The 14,706-nt window shown below is 28.6% G+C and overlaps 1 protein-coding gene across 1 annotated transcript; it reads left to right on the plus strand.

The window, feature by feature from the left end:
- The first annotated feature begins 5,088 nt into the window (after positions 1 to 5,088).
- LOC115697853 (uncharacterized) lies at positions 5,089 to 6,755 on the plus strand. Its single transcript, XM_030625008.2, has 3 exons — positions 5,089 to 5,268; positions 5,378 to 5,710; positions 6,269 to 6,755. The coding sequence occupies exons 1-3, from the start codon at positions 5,205 to 5,207 to the stop codon at positions 6,415 to 6,417; spliced, it is 546 nt and encodes a 181-aa protein (XP_030480868.1). The 5' UTR covers positions 5,089 to 5,204; the 3' UTR covers positions 6,418 to 6,755.
- Positions 6,756 to 14,706: the final 7,951 nt, after the last annotated feature.

The following is a 14,706-nucleotide window of genomic DNA, read 5'->3' on the forward strand; positions in this document are numbered from 1 at the left end:
AAATAATGAAAATATTAATTGGAAAACCTCACCCAAGTGGCCAGCCATAGGTGTTAATGGACCTTACTTGGATTTTGCAGTTTTCATAATTTTTATTTCTATTTTCTCAAAAACGCCAATTTTCCAATTCTAACCATTTAAATGCCAAAACTAATTATTTAATAACTAAAATAGATTATTAAATAGTATTGTCATTTAATATAATTATTAATTAGACATATAGAGTCTCTTAATTAATAAATAAACCTAGAATCTCTTTTCTTTACAATTTCACCCCTGCTTAGTGAAAATTCATAAATTAGACATAGTCTAACTTTAGAATTATAATTGATTAGTTACAAATCAATTATTGAGTCTTACAAGCATTATGGTCTCAACTAGAATGGGGACCATGGATCTATATGCTGAGCTTCCAATAAGTGAACCGAATTTACTAAGTAAATCCCTACTTATTAATTCCTCGTTGAATCCACTCTTAGAACTTAGAATTGCACTCTCAGACTTATATAGAGCATTCTATATGTTTCACGATATAGATATGCTATCTCATTTAACCATTGTTATAATATTAATGTGATCAAAGATCCTATATATAGATGATTTACATCGAGATGGGATAATTTTAGTGTTTTTACCCCTCAATGTATTTGGCCCCTTAAAACACTTAGCTATCTGTAAATGATGTTTTAGTGATCTAAGAATTAGTCACTGAAACAAGAGCTCATCCATTTACTTCTATTTAGCTAAGCTCGAAGGGAATCATCACTTGACTTCTATACACCAGTGGAAGCTATAGATTCCATATTTATGTTCAACGCTCCCACTCAATCATACTATCATGTTCCCAAAATATACGTATCACCCTGACCCAAAAGTAGGCTTAACTAATAAATCAAAGAACATGAATAGTACTCCTGAGTTGAGCCTAAGCATATCAGGATTTAGATTCTTTTAATTTAAAATCAACTACTGATATTGATTTGGAAAGATACAACGGTAAGTTTATAATATCTTAACTAAGTTCAATATCGGTCCAGTCCAATGTATACTCCATACATTCGAAACTAGTATACTTTACCAATGTCTTGGAAAGAACATAACACTTACTCCAAGTGTAAGTACACATCATCGCTGATTATCGCATCAGTGTAAATCCAAAACACTGATGAAACAGGGACTTAGTCTTTTGAATCATATAATCACAATCACATTCCACTGTGTTGACAATACTGTAATTGTGAATAAATATATGTTTTGAACTTAACAGATTTTATGTATATATATATATTAAACATATTAAACCATAAGCATGTAAAATTCATGCAAACATAAATCACTTCAAATTTCTTATATTGATAACTAATCAGATTGTAAAGGGTTTTATTTAGGGCACAAAACCCAACAGACTAATGAACCACTATATTTTCTTGTGTTCGTTATTTTCATTATTTTTCTATTTATCTTCGTAGCTTCATTTGAATACTCATCATTCTAGGTTGAGTGCTCGCTCTTTTCTAATTAAATAATCAAAACCTTTATTTTATTTAGTGTTATCTGAATTCCTCCGATAACAGCAGTCATAGACACAACCTAGTAAACTAGTAGTTGCACACTTTTCTCATATCCCAAAATTTCCCTTCCCCAATATAAAAAACAATTCACTTTATATACATTAATCACAATATAATTTATGATTGAAAACCATAAATATAATCATTTAATCACTAAACAAATATGCTATATAAAGTTTTTAAACTAATGATAAATAAGAAAAACCCTAAAGTATACTTAATAGAATCCTTCAAACAAATTCATGGATGATTAATTAAAACAACATACAATAATCTTATTACTCTCTTTTCTTTCAATAAAAATATTTATAATCTATATATATATATATATATATAAAGGAGAAGTATAAGGCGGTGACATGTCATTCTAAATTCACTCTAAAACTATTAATCTCTTCTCTCCTTAATTCTTTCAATTTTAATATTTTATTAAAGCATAAATGTATAAATTGATATTTTACTATTATTTTAATAATTTTTCTATATAAAAAAAGCATAAATCTACAAATTGATATTTTACTATTATTTGAATAATTTTTCTATAAATATATAAAATATTTTAAAAAAAGTTAGAAAATAAAAAATAAATTTCAAAAAAATATCAATGTATATATTATATATATAAATCTTCTATATATATAGAAGAGAAGTATGAGACGGTGAGGTGGCGCTCTAAAATCTTTCCAAAATTATTTTTCTTTTTTCTCCTTAATTCTCTCATTTTTAATATTTTATTAGAGCATAAATTTACAAATTGATATTTTAATATTATTTTAATAAATTTTCTATAAAAATATCTATCAAAAATTAATTATTTAAAAGAAAAACACATAAGAATAAATATAAACTAAATTAATAATATTAAATTATTTATATGTATACGTATTCATAACTATATATCTATGTGTGAAGTTTTGCTTTTTTTTTTACTTTACAGAATATAGGAAGGTGTCTTTTTCTTGTAGAAAGAATTTATTATGAATCAAACATTATGAATTGAATAACAAAAAAAGTAAGTGTGAGATTATGTAAAAGAAACAGGTGTGAGATAATGAATTAAACTTTTTCATAATGTATTATTTTTATATCTCGATCATATAAAGTTGATGTCATCATTGTAGTTCCTATTGATATTCTAAAATTTTTAAACTTAACACCCAACTTAACGTTCTGTTAGTTGATCAATAAAGTGCTACATATAAATATAGTATCGGCCAAACTAATAATTCTTTTAAAAAAAATAATTTTAAAAGAAAAAAAATAATAAAAATAAATTCATATTATTCAAAAAAAAAAACATTATATACGTATTAAATGAAATAAAAATTAATTTTTCCACCTTCTTCCAGCCATATTATCTTTACAGATTAACAATAAACATTTTTTTTGTAAGGAGATTAACAATAAATTTTGATCTCGATTCAAATTCTATCTTTTAATTATATTTTCATATATTCAAAATTCTCATTTCATAATTTTCTACTAATATTTTTCGGGTAAATACCATTTTGGACCCTGTGTTTTGCAAAAGTTACAGATTGGACCCTGTGTTTTGTTAAATGACAAAATGGACCCTGTATTTTCTAAAATAGTAAAAATAGGACCCTGAGCTTAATTTTTGACAACTTTTTTTTTTATTACAACCAACTTAAAGACAATGCTTAATACGAACAGATACAAAAAATGTAAACAATTTTGTCATAGCACTTTTAGATCGGATTATAATTAAACTTTATTTTGACAAAAAATCAATTCAGGGTCCTATTTGTACTATTTTAGAAAATACAGGGTCTATTTTATCATTTAACAAAACACAGGGTCCAATTGGTAACTTTTGTAAAACAGATGGTCCAAAATGGTATTTACCCATATTTTTAAATCAATAAAACGAAAAGGCATACTTTAATTCCCGTATAAAAAATCAAACTCTCAATCCCAATAATCAATAGAAACCACATCAAATTTTAAGTTCTCAAAATTTATAAAAATAAATAAATAAATAAATAAATAAAAAGATCTCATAAATACAAACTCAAACAGTAGAACTCCAGTAAAACACTAACTCAAAAATTAAAAATACACACAATAAAATTCGAACCCAAAACTTAACACACACATCAGAATAAAAATTAAACCATAAATGAATTAAATCCAAACTCAAATCTGTCTTCTTCTTATTCTTTGGCTTGGTCTCTGTTCAAGACCATTAAAACTCTTAAGTTTAGAAATTTGAAGATTCATGCTATTATTTTTTAAATTTCGGTATTTATTAGCAATAAATTTAATATTTTAAGTATTTATGTCACGTATTTTTTAATATTAAAATTAAAATTTTAATATAATTTTACTAAGTAATTATTATTAATTAAAATACATAATTTATTTTTTATATATAATTTAAAATATTTAATACATCCGCCGCGAAGCGCGGGATGTTGACTAGTCTTAACAATAATATGAAATAAAATTAATTTAGAGTTTATACCTTAATAACTTACAAAAAGCTACTTATGTTTATTATTTCTAATATCTTGTGTTTATTATTTTTAATTTTTCACTACAAAATTTTTTACTTTTAGAGTCACAATAAAACTTGTAACTAAAAGTAACAAAATTATAACTAATTATAAATCATTATTTTTATGTTGTGACTAAAAAGTTCGCGCTTAAAACTATTAGTCACAAAAATTACAATATTGTTAGGACTAAATGTGTTGTTAGTCATAATATTTGTTGTAACTAAATTTATAATATTAGAAACAACTTCTATCTAAATACTATGTTTTAACGAAAAAAAAATTGTTACTAAAAGTCATATATCATTGCATATAAACTTTTTTTTTAAGTATTGTGAGAGAATGGTATATAAAAATAATTATATATATTTATATAGACGGGACAATTAATGAAAGAGCCAAGAAATTCCTTCAAACTTTTATTTTCAAACCCTAAACTCTCATCAATTCCGTTCTCATTATTCCTAGAAAATTTCGATTATGACACCTAAAGGAGAAAGGTCCCCTTATTCAGAATAGAAGAAACGAAAACGAAAGGTAAACGACGAAACGTAGACCCAAATCTTCAACAAACTCATTCAAATTTGCAATTAAAATCTCAACTTGCATGGAGTATATAGTAATAAAAATAAATCAATATTTATATTCATTAATTAATCAATTATTTTTACTAGAAAAGGACCATATAATACTCACACCAAACTTATTAGAATATACTAAACACTTGTTAAAAAATCTTCTAATAAATAAATTTCTCACAAATACGCGTAGTGTAGATCTAAATTTGGAGAGAATTGGAGTATATACATGAAACGCGTTATTAATGATTCTTAATTGGCAATAAATATATTTAGAGAAAAAGCTTTTTCATTAATTTCTAAAATTATTATTATTAGATGTTAAAGATTCTTAATTAAGCCTCTTTGTATTTCCACCACGTAATATAGACTCTTCTCTCTCCCCTCTTTCCTCTTTACTATATATAAGTCCAAACCTTGCCAACGTTTTTGTACCATCGAACAACAAACACTAATTTTCTCTCTTTCTCTTCATCTCTCTCTCTCTCTATATATTTTCTTAAAAGAGTTTTTATTTATTTGGGACTCAAAATTCAAATATGGCTTTCTCAAAACTCCCATTGGCTCTCTTCATGTCAACCCTATTCTTCCAAGCAGCCCTAGGTACGTATAATTTCAATTATATATTTTTTGAGCTTTTGAATTTATGCATGCATGCATGCATGCGTGGTACATATCTAAATTATTATGCAATGTTTTTTTTTTCTTTTAGGTGAGATTGTATGTGAGGAATTGCCATTGGACGTTTGTGCATTCGCGGTAGCCTCCTCGGGGAAGAGGTGTCTCTTGGAGACGTCTACGACGGTCTCCAAGGACGGGGGAGTTGAGTACCAATGTCGGACATCAGAAGTGGTTGTTGAGAGGTTGGCCGAACACATTGAAACGGAGAAATGTGTGAAGGCTTGTGGGGTTGATAGGAAGTCAGTTGGGATTTCTTCTGATTACCTAATGGAACCTCAATTCACTGCCAAGCTTTGTGCTCAAGATTGCTACCAAAACTGCCCCAACATTGTTGACCTTTACTTCAATTTGGCTGCCGGAGAAGGTAATTATATATCATAATCATTAATCATTAATTAATTATAACTTATATTATTAATTTCACCAGTGATTGAAAAGAAAATTAATGTTATAATTGGTTATTATGAATGTAACTGTTTTGGGAAGAAAAAGCAATACGTTAGAAAATTCTTTCATTTTTCTTTTTGAGTTTATAATTATTTTATTCTTTTCAAATTAAGCAACTTGTGAAACAGGCCTTCCACTTTGTAATATAAGAATTGGTAAAACCTTCTGGAACCAGAACCATTTCAATAAATATAAATATAAATATAAAAAAAAATATTGCTGGCCCCACCAAAAAAAATGAACCTTAAAGACTCTTTAATTGACTTTTTCTCTTTGTTTTCTGGGTCAAATTTCTCTTTCTTATTACCATATATAAGACCCCTCATGATATTAATTATACCAAATTTGTTATGGATTTGCTTCTAAATAAATCAAAGCTATATGGTGCATAAGATTACTTTTTGTAGAATATAATTAAGCCATTTTGTCACAATACATGTGCATATTATTTGACTATATATATATATATGTGCAGGAGTGTTTTTGCCTGACCTATGTGAGAAGCAAAGGTACAACCCACACAGAGCCATGGTGGAGCTGATGAGCTCTGGTGCAGCCCCTGGCCCAGTAGCACCATTTGTGGCAGGACTCGTAGCCACACCTGCAGCTGCACCCTCTAATTAATTAAAATCATTTATTATCATATATGATTTTATTATATATATATATACACACAGTATTATAAAAATTGGCAAAGTTGTTTTTTTTCTTTCTAATTTTTGTATGGTATTGAGAGTGAGAGAAATAAATAGCATATATATATAGAGAGAAAAATGGGATTTGCAGATTTGGGGTTGATATATATATTTTGTAAGTATCCACTCTGTTTGAAGAGTGTTTATATGGTTGGTGTTGTTGGGATTTTATAATATATACTATATATATATATATGATAATATGAAGAATGGTAATATTTGTATAATGTTCATTTATTTTACGAATAAGAGTTTCAGATTCATATATATATTGATATGTGTTGTTACTTTTTTTTTTTTTTTGTTTTTATATATTTCTCTCTTCAATTATTAATGTTTGAATTTAATGAATATTTATGATATTTTATATTTAATATTTATTTTGCTTTTCAAAATTGGAACTAGTTATTAGCTGCTAACACCACAGTTCATTCTTTTAAAGACTATATTTATTTTGTACATTGTTAGTTAATGGACTTGAAGAACGCGATTAAAATTTAAATTATATGATGTATCTCATTTTTTATAAATAAATTTAAGGGAATATGTTTACAAGATTGTAAGAAATTAGTACCATGACATGAGTACAAAAATTATGACTAAAAAAAAAAAAAATTGTGACAACAAAAATAATATAATGTATTTGCAATATCTCAAAACACCAAACAAGAAACAATTAACTGAACAAAGAGAACAATAATGATACGTTTAATGCAGTATTCAAAATCGAAATAAAGTAATAGAAAAATGCAATATAATAAATAAAAAATAATCAAAATCAATATTTGTAATATATTATTCACTAAAACTTTTTGGAAATGGAATGATAGTGACTTATCTTGTTTATTTTATTATAAAAAGTAATCGGAATGCACTACTACAAAAACCCCTTTTAGAGGCGGTTTTTAAGCCCTTTCAGCGTCGGTTTTGGCGAAATTCGCTACCGACGCTGATCAGGGCGACACTAAAGGGGTTATAAACAACCGACGCCATATGTGGCAAAGGAACCGACGCCAAAAATGAGCTTTTTCTGTTTTTTTAATTTTATATAATTTATTTAATTATATATTTATTAATTTATATATTATTTTATTTAATTTAAATTACATATTTATTTTTTAAAAGGTAAATTAAATATTATTTATATTAATTTTAAAATTAGCTAAAATACATAATTTCATTTCATAAAAGTAATTAAATATTACACAAACATTAATGTAAAATTAGTCCAAAATATTAATAAGTTAATAAATCTAACTACAAGTTAATCTAAAAAAATTACATAAGGAAGAAAAATTCTTGGACCTTTCAATCTCAATCGTCACCGTGAATCACCGCCATCAATCGTTCTATCCACTTTCGCTGTAATGGTAACAATTCAGTTTTTAGATCGTATTGCCCCTTACCCCCAAACTGTTAAAAAAATTAAAAATTTATATTAATTAGTTGACATATATGTATATTATATATTTGTTATTATAATAAATACTATAATCAATAATTAAAACTTACAACTTTTTGATCTTGTATGTAACGATTGGGGTTTGCACGTGCGACGATGTCAGTCATATCTTGGCTTTTAGGTTGTCTTTGACAATTTTCTTGTGAAATTCCTTGCCACGGGCCAAGATACTCATGTGCGTCCCTTATATATCTGAATGCACTGTTTTGAAAAATTATATTAGCATTTCAATTCATTAGTTAATTTAAATTTGTTACATAAGAAGTCATTAAATTATTACCTTCCGATCATTTGAGTAATTTCTTCAAGAATTGGGCGGCCACATACAGGGTCTAAATGGATAATTTTCTTTGGCGTAACGACCTCTAGCGTCCAATGCGCACTACTAAATTATATTGGAATATAAGTAAGATAGTATAAAAATAATTTGAAGTCATAATATAGAAATGAACAATTAGCACTAAAGAATTAAATAGAGTTTACCCGATATTTCAATGAATAAAGAACATGTGGTGGTTGTTCATCAAATTTTATCCAAATTCTACCGAAATTTCGGCAGCATAACGGTTGTAATTAAATGTCCTCCAAAAATCTAAACATGCTTGTATAACGACAAATAACACATATATAACAGTAGTTTGTTCATCCATCCCACCGCATCACATATATTTGCAGAACCTACTTCACTATGGTTGAATATTGAAGATATTCAAACTCCACTAATCATTATTAATTAATTTATAAGAGAAGTTACCTCAGTTGTTAGAACCTTTCAAATATGAACTTTGACATTGATAATTATGCTTCTAACACGAACATGTTTTGAGTCAAATATCAAGACCTACTAAGTATAATAAATGCATGGGCACATCAATTAGATTATACAAGACAAGTGCCTAAAGTAACAAACAAAACAAATGTCACCTAATTTCACGAACATGTTTTAAGTCAAATATAAAGACCTACTAACACAAACATGTTTTGAGTCAAATATGAATGTGTTATGTAACCTAATTTCTTACAACTAGCGAGTAATAACCTAGTTATTTATGTTATGTACTTTTCCTTTAGCATTTATGTTTTTTATAATAAAATTTGATCCAAATTCTACCCAAATTTTGAAAGCATAACGGCTGTAATTGGACATTCCCAAAAATTTTAAAAGTGGGTAAAGTAATAAATAAAACAAATATAACAAGACAGAACAAATAAACTAACATAAACAATACAAAATTTATCCACCCATCCGACCGCAGTACATGTATTCGCAGAACCTACTTCACTACGGATGAATATTTAAGATATTCAAACTCAACTAAGCATGCATTGATAACTAATTATACTAACAAAAGGTTAGCAGATGGATATACCTATTGCAAATCCGATCAACACCGAAATATGTCGACCCTCAAATATTAGCACACAACCTATAACATAATGCAATATACAACCAAATTAAAATTTTAATTATTAAATTACTTACTAGTTATTAAACAAAGTAGCAAGTTACTAGTTACTAATTTCCATAATTAATTTTTTTAAAAATAACATATAAATATATATGGGTATGCTCTTAATGGGTATTACCCATATATGAGTATTTTATTCTTGACCATTGGATCAAATATTTAATGGTTGATATTTATAGTCATTAATTAAATATTTAAAAAATTAATATTTCCTATTTTGTTATTCTCTATATTCCTAAAATACACAAAGCTATTAATAGAAATAAAAAATTTATACATAGAATTGTTATTTAAAAAATAAAACACACTAAAAAAATTACCAAACTATTTTTTTTAATAAAAAATATTTTAAAGATTAAAAAGAAAAAAAGTGTATATTTATCTTTTTATAAAATTTCTTCAAACTAGAATTCTAAATTGCATTACTGAGAAAAAAAAAATAATTTTAAGCTTTAAGCTTTAATACATATAAAATGTATAAGATTTTTTCTAAACCTAAAATCTTAAATTTCATAATTATTAACAATCATTTATATGTTTTTATTTTTTTTAAAATACTTGAGCTTACCAAAACCTATTATAAGAACCAAATCAATGAAAAAAATTTTAACAAAAAAAATGAATGAAGAAAAAAAGTGTCATAAAAACATTATTGAATAATGGCAGTTGCCAACACAAGAATTTCAGCACAAAAAATTATACTTGACCCCTAGACAAGATTATCATATTCTAATCCTAAGAATATAAATAATGAACAACACCTCATTAGTTATTCTAGGAGAATGATTAATGGTAATGTCAAAAAAATCATTAGATGATAATAATATTTCTCTAACAATGATACCCTAAGTAAAAACTAAGAAGTATTGTAGCGTTTTATTTTTAAGAGCATGAATAATATTAAGACAACTGGATTCCACAATCAAGCTCTTATTCTCCTAATAAAAAAAAAACACATTAATATACATGTAAATGATTCTTAGTTTTACGATAATAAATTATTAATAAACTCACAATTTCATAAAATAATAAAAAAATAATAAAGTAGTAATTTCAATTATTATTTAAAAATAATTTATAATTTTTTCAATTTATTGGTTGTAATTATTATTTTTAATTTTATGAAAAATAAATATAATTTTTTTAAAAAAAATAATTGTTGGAAACTTACCATAAAAGGTTATTAGATTGTTACCTTATTAATTTTTTTAGTGCTCATCAATGGGTATTACCCATTAAGAAGTGTTCCAAATATATATATATATATATATAATCAATTATATATCACACTACCATTATTTTAAAAAATTTAACTCTAAACTAATTGAATTCCTACTACCTCTCATTCTCATTCACAACAAATATATATACAATACATATACACAAAATACACAAATAATATATACACAATATATATACACACAACATATATATAAATACATATTCAATAATAAAACAAAAAAATATATACATATATATTATATATCAAGTTAATAAATATTTACCTTATAAACGCAATCCGGCGATAAAATGCTACAAAAATCCGACCACCTCTAGAACACACACAATATAATATTAATAAAATAAAAAAATTCTAAAACAAAATCTAAAAAACGAAATAATACCAATGTACATAAATAAAATGAATAGAAAGCATATTTATACCTTAATGAACGTTGAGACTCAACGTTTTCTCCGCTAAAATCGGTGGCCGGAGTTATACCACCACCTTTTTTTATAATAGGTTCGGTTTGGTATATAGAGGGAGAAAAAACTAAACTTTTTTACATTATAGGTTTAAGTATAGAAAATAAAAGATTTTAAGACAAAAATGGGGTCAAATGGTTAAGAAATGAGAGAGAATGAGGTTGTTTTAGTGGTAGTTGGCAAGGGTTTTTTCGTGGGTTTAGGGCTCTGTGGGTGGTTGTTCTTCGTGTTTAGCAAGGTGTGAAATGAGGAAGACGATGCCCAAGGGTCTGATATATAACCCTATGGCGTCGGTTATTGGGTATTAACAGACGCCATAGGTGCCACGTGTTGAATAAAGGCAGCACCTATGGCGTCGGTTAATACCCAATAACCGACGCCATAGGGTTATTAAAAAAACCTTGATTTTCCCCAACCCCCAACCGACGGCATAGATGTATATATATTCTATACCTGCGGTTTTTACCAAAAAACTGCCTCTAAATGTCAATGCAGATATTTTCACACCCTTTAGCTTCCCTTTTTATAAATTGGGTTGAAAAAAGGGAAGCTAAAGGCCTACATTGTAGTAGTGATGCTTAAATTGACTAAATTACCCTTTTGAATTAAACTATAGCATATGGTAGTTATTTTGTAAGACATATTTTAAAAGATAAAATTGTCATTATCAATTTACTTTTAAAAAATAAAATAAAAATAAATAAAATCCAATAACCTTAATTGTATTTCTTAGAAAATTGGTGGGGGAGTTCTCCTTTTCTTTTCTACCTTATTTAGTCAAGTTCTCCCTCTCCTAAATTTAATAAATTAAATAAACAAATGTAAAGGAATGACTCCCTTATCATTGATTCTCATTACTTATTAGTAAACATGCCATAAGAACTAAAGTGGCATTTATTTGAAAGAAATGAAAATATAGGAATAGGAATGAGAATAGAAATAAGAATGGAATGGAATAAAATTTAAAATATATATAAAAAAAATCATTAAATTTGTTTCCTTGTTATATTGGAATAGTCATTCCTTCCTTTTAAATTAAAATAATCATTCTATCAAAATGTGGAAAGAGCATTCCATTGAAATGACATTCTAATACTTTAAAATGCAACCAAACAAAGGAATAGAATAAAAATTATTTTATTTTCTTTCCATTCTATTTAATTTTATTATCTTCAACTAAACGTCACCTAAAGATACAAGAAAAAGTCGTAACAGAAATCAATTAACAAGAGATTACGTGGTTCAACACTAGATTGTGCCTACTACTCCATATGGGTGAAAGTAGCGCGAGATATGGCTCGGGTCTTTGTTGATCAATCGACAAGAACAATACCATAATTTAGAGTATAGAGAATCAAAAGTTTATTTTGTCACATCTCACATGAGAGCTCTGAATCAAACATACAAGAAACTCTATTACAACCTTGATTAATTAACTTTCACTAATTCAATGTCTAGTGTTATTTATATAGCATTAAATAAATATCAATTTTTTTTTTAAAGTTTATGCATGTAATTCTCTTATTTTTGATGAATAATGTTCTTGTATTGCTCAAATCAACAATTACATTTTACAATTTTGTATACATTTTCCATCCGACTACTCTATCTAACTATACAAACAACAAATTTTAGTTACAAACAATTCCTAGATACTCAATAATCATTTCTTGTCTTCCTCTTTGGTTTTACTATGGAGAACCTCCAATATTCTTAGCTTGCTTTCATACTGAATTCTTTGCACTATCACCCTGATTTACCATAGGATCTGATTCCATAATACATTATTTCTAGCCCTCCATACATGGTAAACTAAGCTAGCCATAATTGCCTTCAGCAGACTCTTTCAGCTAATGAAAATGTCTTGGCTCGATTGATACTTTGCAGCAGCTTCTGTGTAACGTCCCCGGTTCAAGCCTCCATTGGGTCCTTACACCCACGGAATAAATGGCTCTTATACACGAGTACGTCACTTTGGCTGCTTCCTGGATTGATGACTGACCCTACAGACCAACACGAGTGTTTTCAGCGTGCTTTGTCCTCACTCACACGCATCCTGGGAAAACTTCCCAGGAGGTCACCCATCCTTGAAATTGCTCCAAGCCAAGCACGCTTAACTGTGGAGTTCTTTCGAGATGGGCTACCGAAAAACAAGATGCACCTTGTTGATATAGGTAGTACCAATCAATCCATTTAAGCCCTCTTCAACTGTGTAGTCCCATACCTACACAGTCTCAGAATCATCTCACTTGACCTTCCCCAGGAGGTGTGGGATTGTACAGCTTACCCCGTGTTTCCCCTTACGGATCACAGGACTACAGACTGTCACAATCACCCCCCCTTACGGGTTCCGACGTCCTCGTCGACCACACTTCCGGCTGGGTCAAGGCTCTGATACCAACTTGTAACGTCCCCGGTTCAAGCCTCCATTGGGTCCTTACACCCACGGAATAAATGGCTCTTATACACGAGTACGTCACTTTGGCTGCTTCCTGGATTGATGACTGACCCTACAGACCAACACGAGTGTTTTCAGCGTGCTTTGTCCTCACTCACACGCATCCTGGGAAAACTTCCCAGGAGGTCACCCATCCTTGAAATTGCTCCAAGCCAAGCACGCTTAACTGTGGAGTTCTTTCGAGATGGGCTACCGAAAAACAAGATGCACCTTGTTGATATAGGTAGTACCAATCAATCCATTTAAGCCCTCTTCAACTGTGTAGTCCCATACCTACACAGTCTCAGAATCATCTCACTTGACCTTCCCCAGGCGGTGTGGGATTGTACAGCTTACCCCGTGTTTCCCCTTACGGATCACAGGACTACAGACTGTCACATTCTGCAAGGTTTTGCTTTCGACACCCATTACAGCCACAATTTAATATCCTTCAAGCACTTCCTGCTATATTCATATTCAAAAAATAGATGCTTAATTATTTCCTTGTCTTTCCCACACAGTAAACATGTGTTATCTATGTTGGCGTCAAATTTTATAACTCTTTCCCTAGTGTTTAATCTTCCCCAAAGGGCCAGCCACAAAATAAATTTGTGTTTGGGAATGATTAGTCTATCCCAAACATCTCTACTCCAAGGGATTTTCACACTGTTGTTGAATGACATTTTATAGCCTTGCTGAATTTTGTATTTCTGTAATATAAAACCAGCAAGATCAGTCTTCTCCTTCAACATATTCTTGACACCAACAAATTTCCTTCAATACCAACTGCAATCAACAGGAGCCTCATACTCCCACCACTGCTGATCTTTTAAGTACACATTATGGATCTATTTCACAAACAAGCAATCTTTCTTACTTGTAATATCACACACATACCTACCCAATGTTGCAACATTCTAATTCTGAATGTTCCTAAAACCTAAGCCTCCAGCAGCCTTGGGAAGACATACTCTATCCCATGCCACCAATCCTGGGCCAGCACCTTCTTGTATTCCTTTCCATAGAAATGATCTACATATTGAATCTATGTCTTTTTGAAGTCTCTTTAGCAATATCAGAATTTGAGACTAGTATGTGTGGATAGAGATGAGCACTGAATTTATTAATGTCACTCTCCCCATC

The sequence above is a fragment of the Cannabis sativa genome, chromosome 7 (assembly GCF_029168945.1).
Source record: "Cannabis sativa cultivar Pink pepper isolate KNU-18-1 chromosome 7, ASM2916894v1, whole genome shotgun sequence".
Taxonomy (NCBI): domain Eukaryota; kingdom Viridiplantae; phylum Streptophyta; class Magnoliopsida; order Rosales; family Cannabaceae; genus Cannabis; species Cannabis sativa.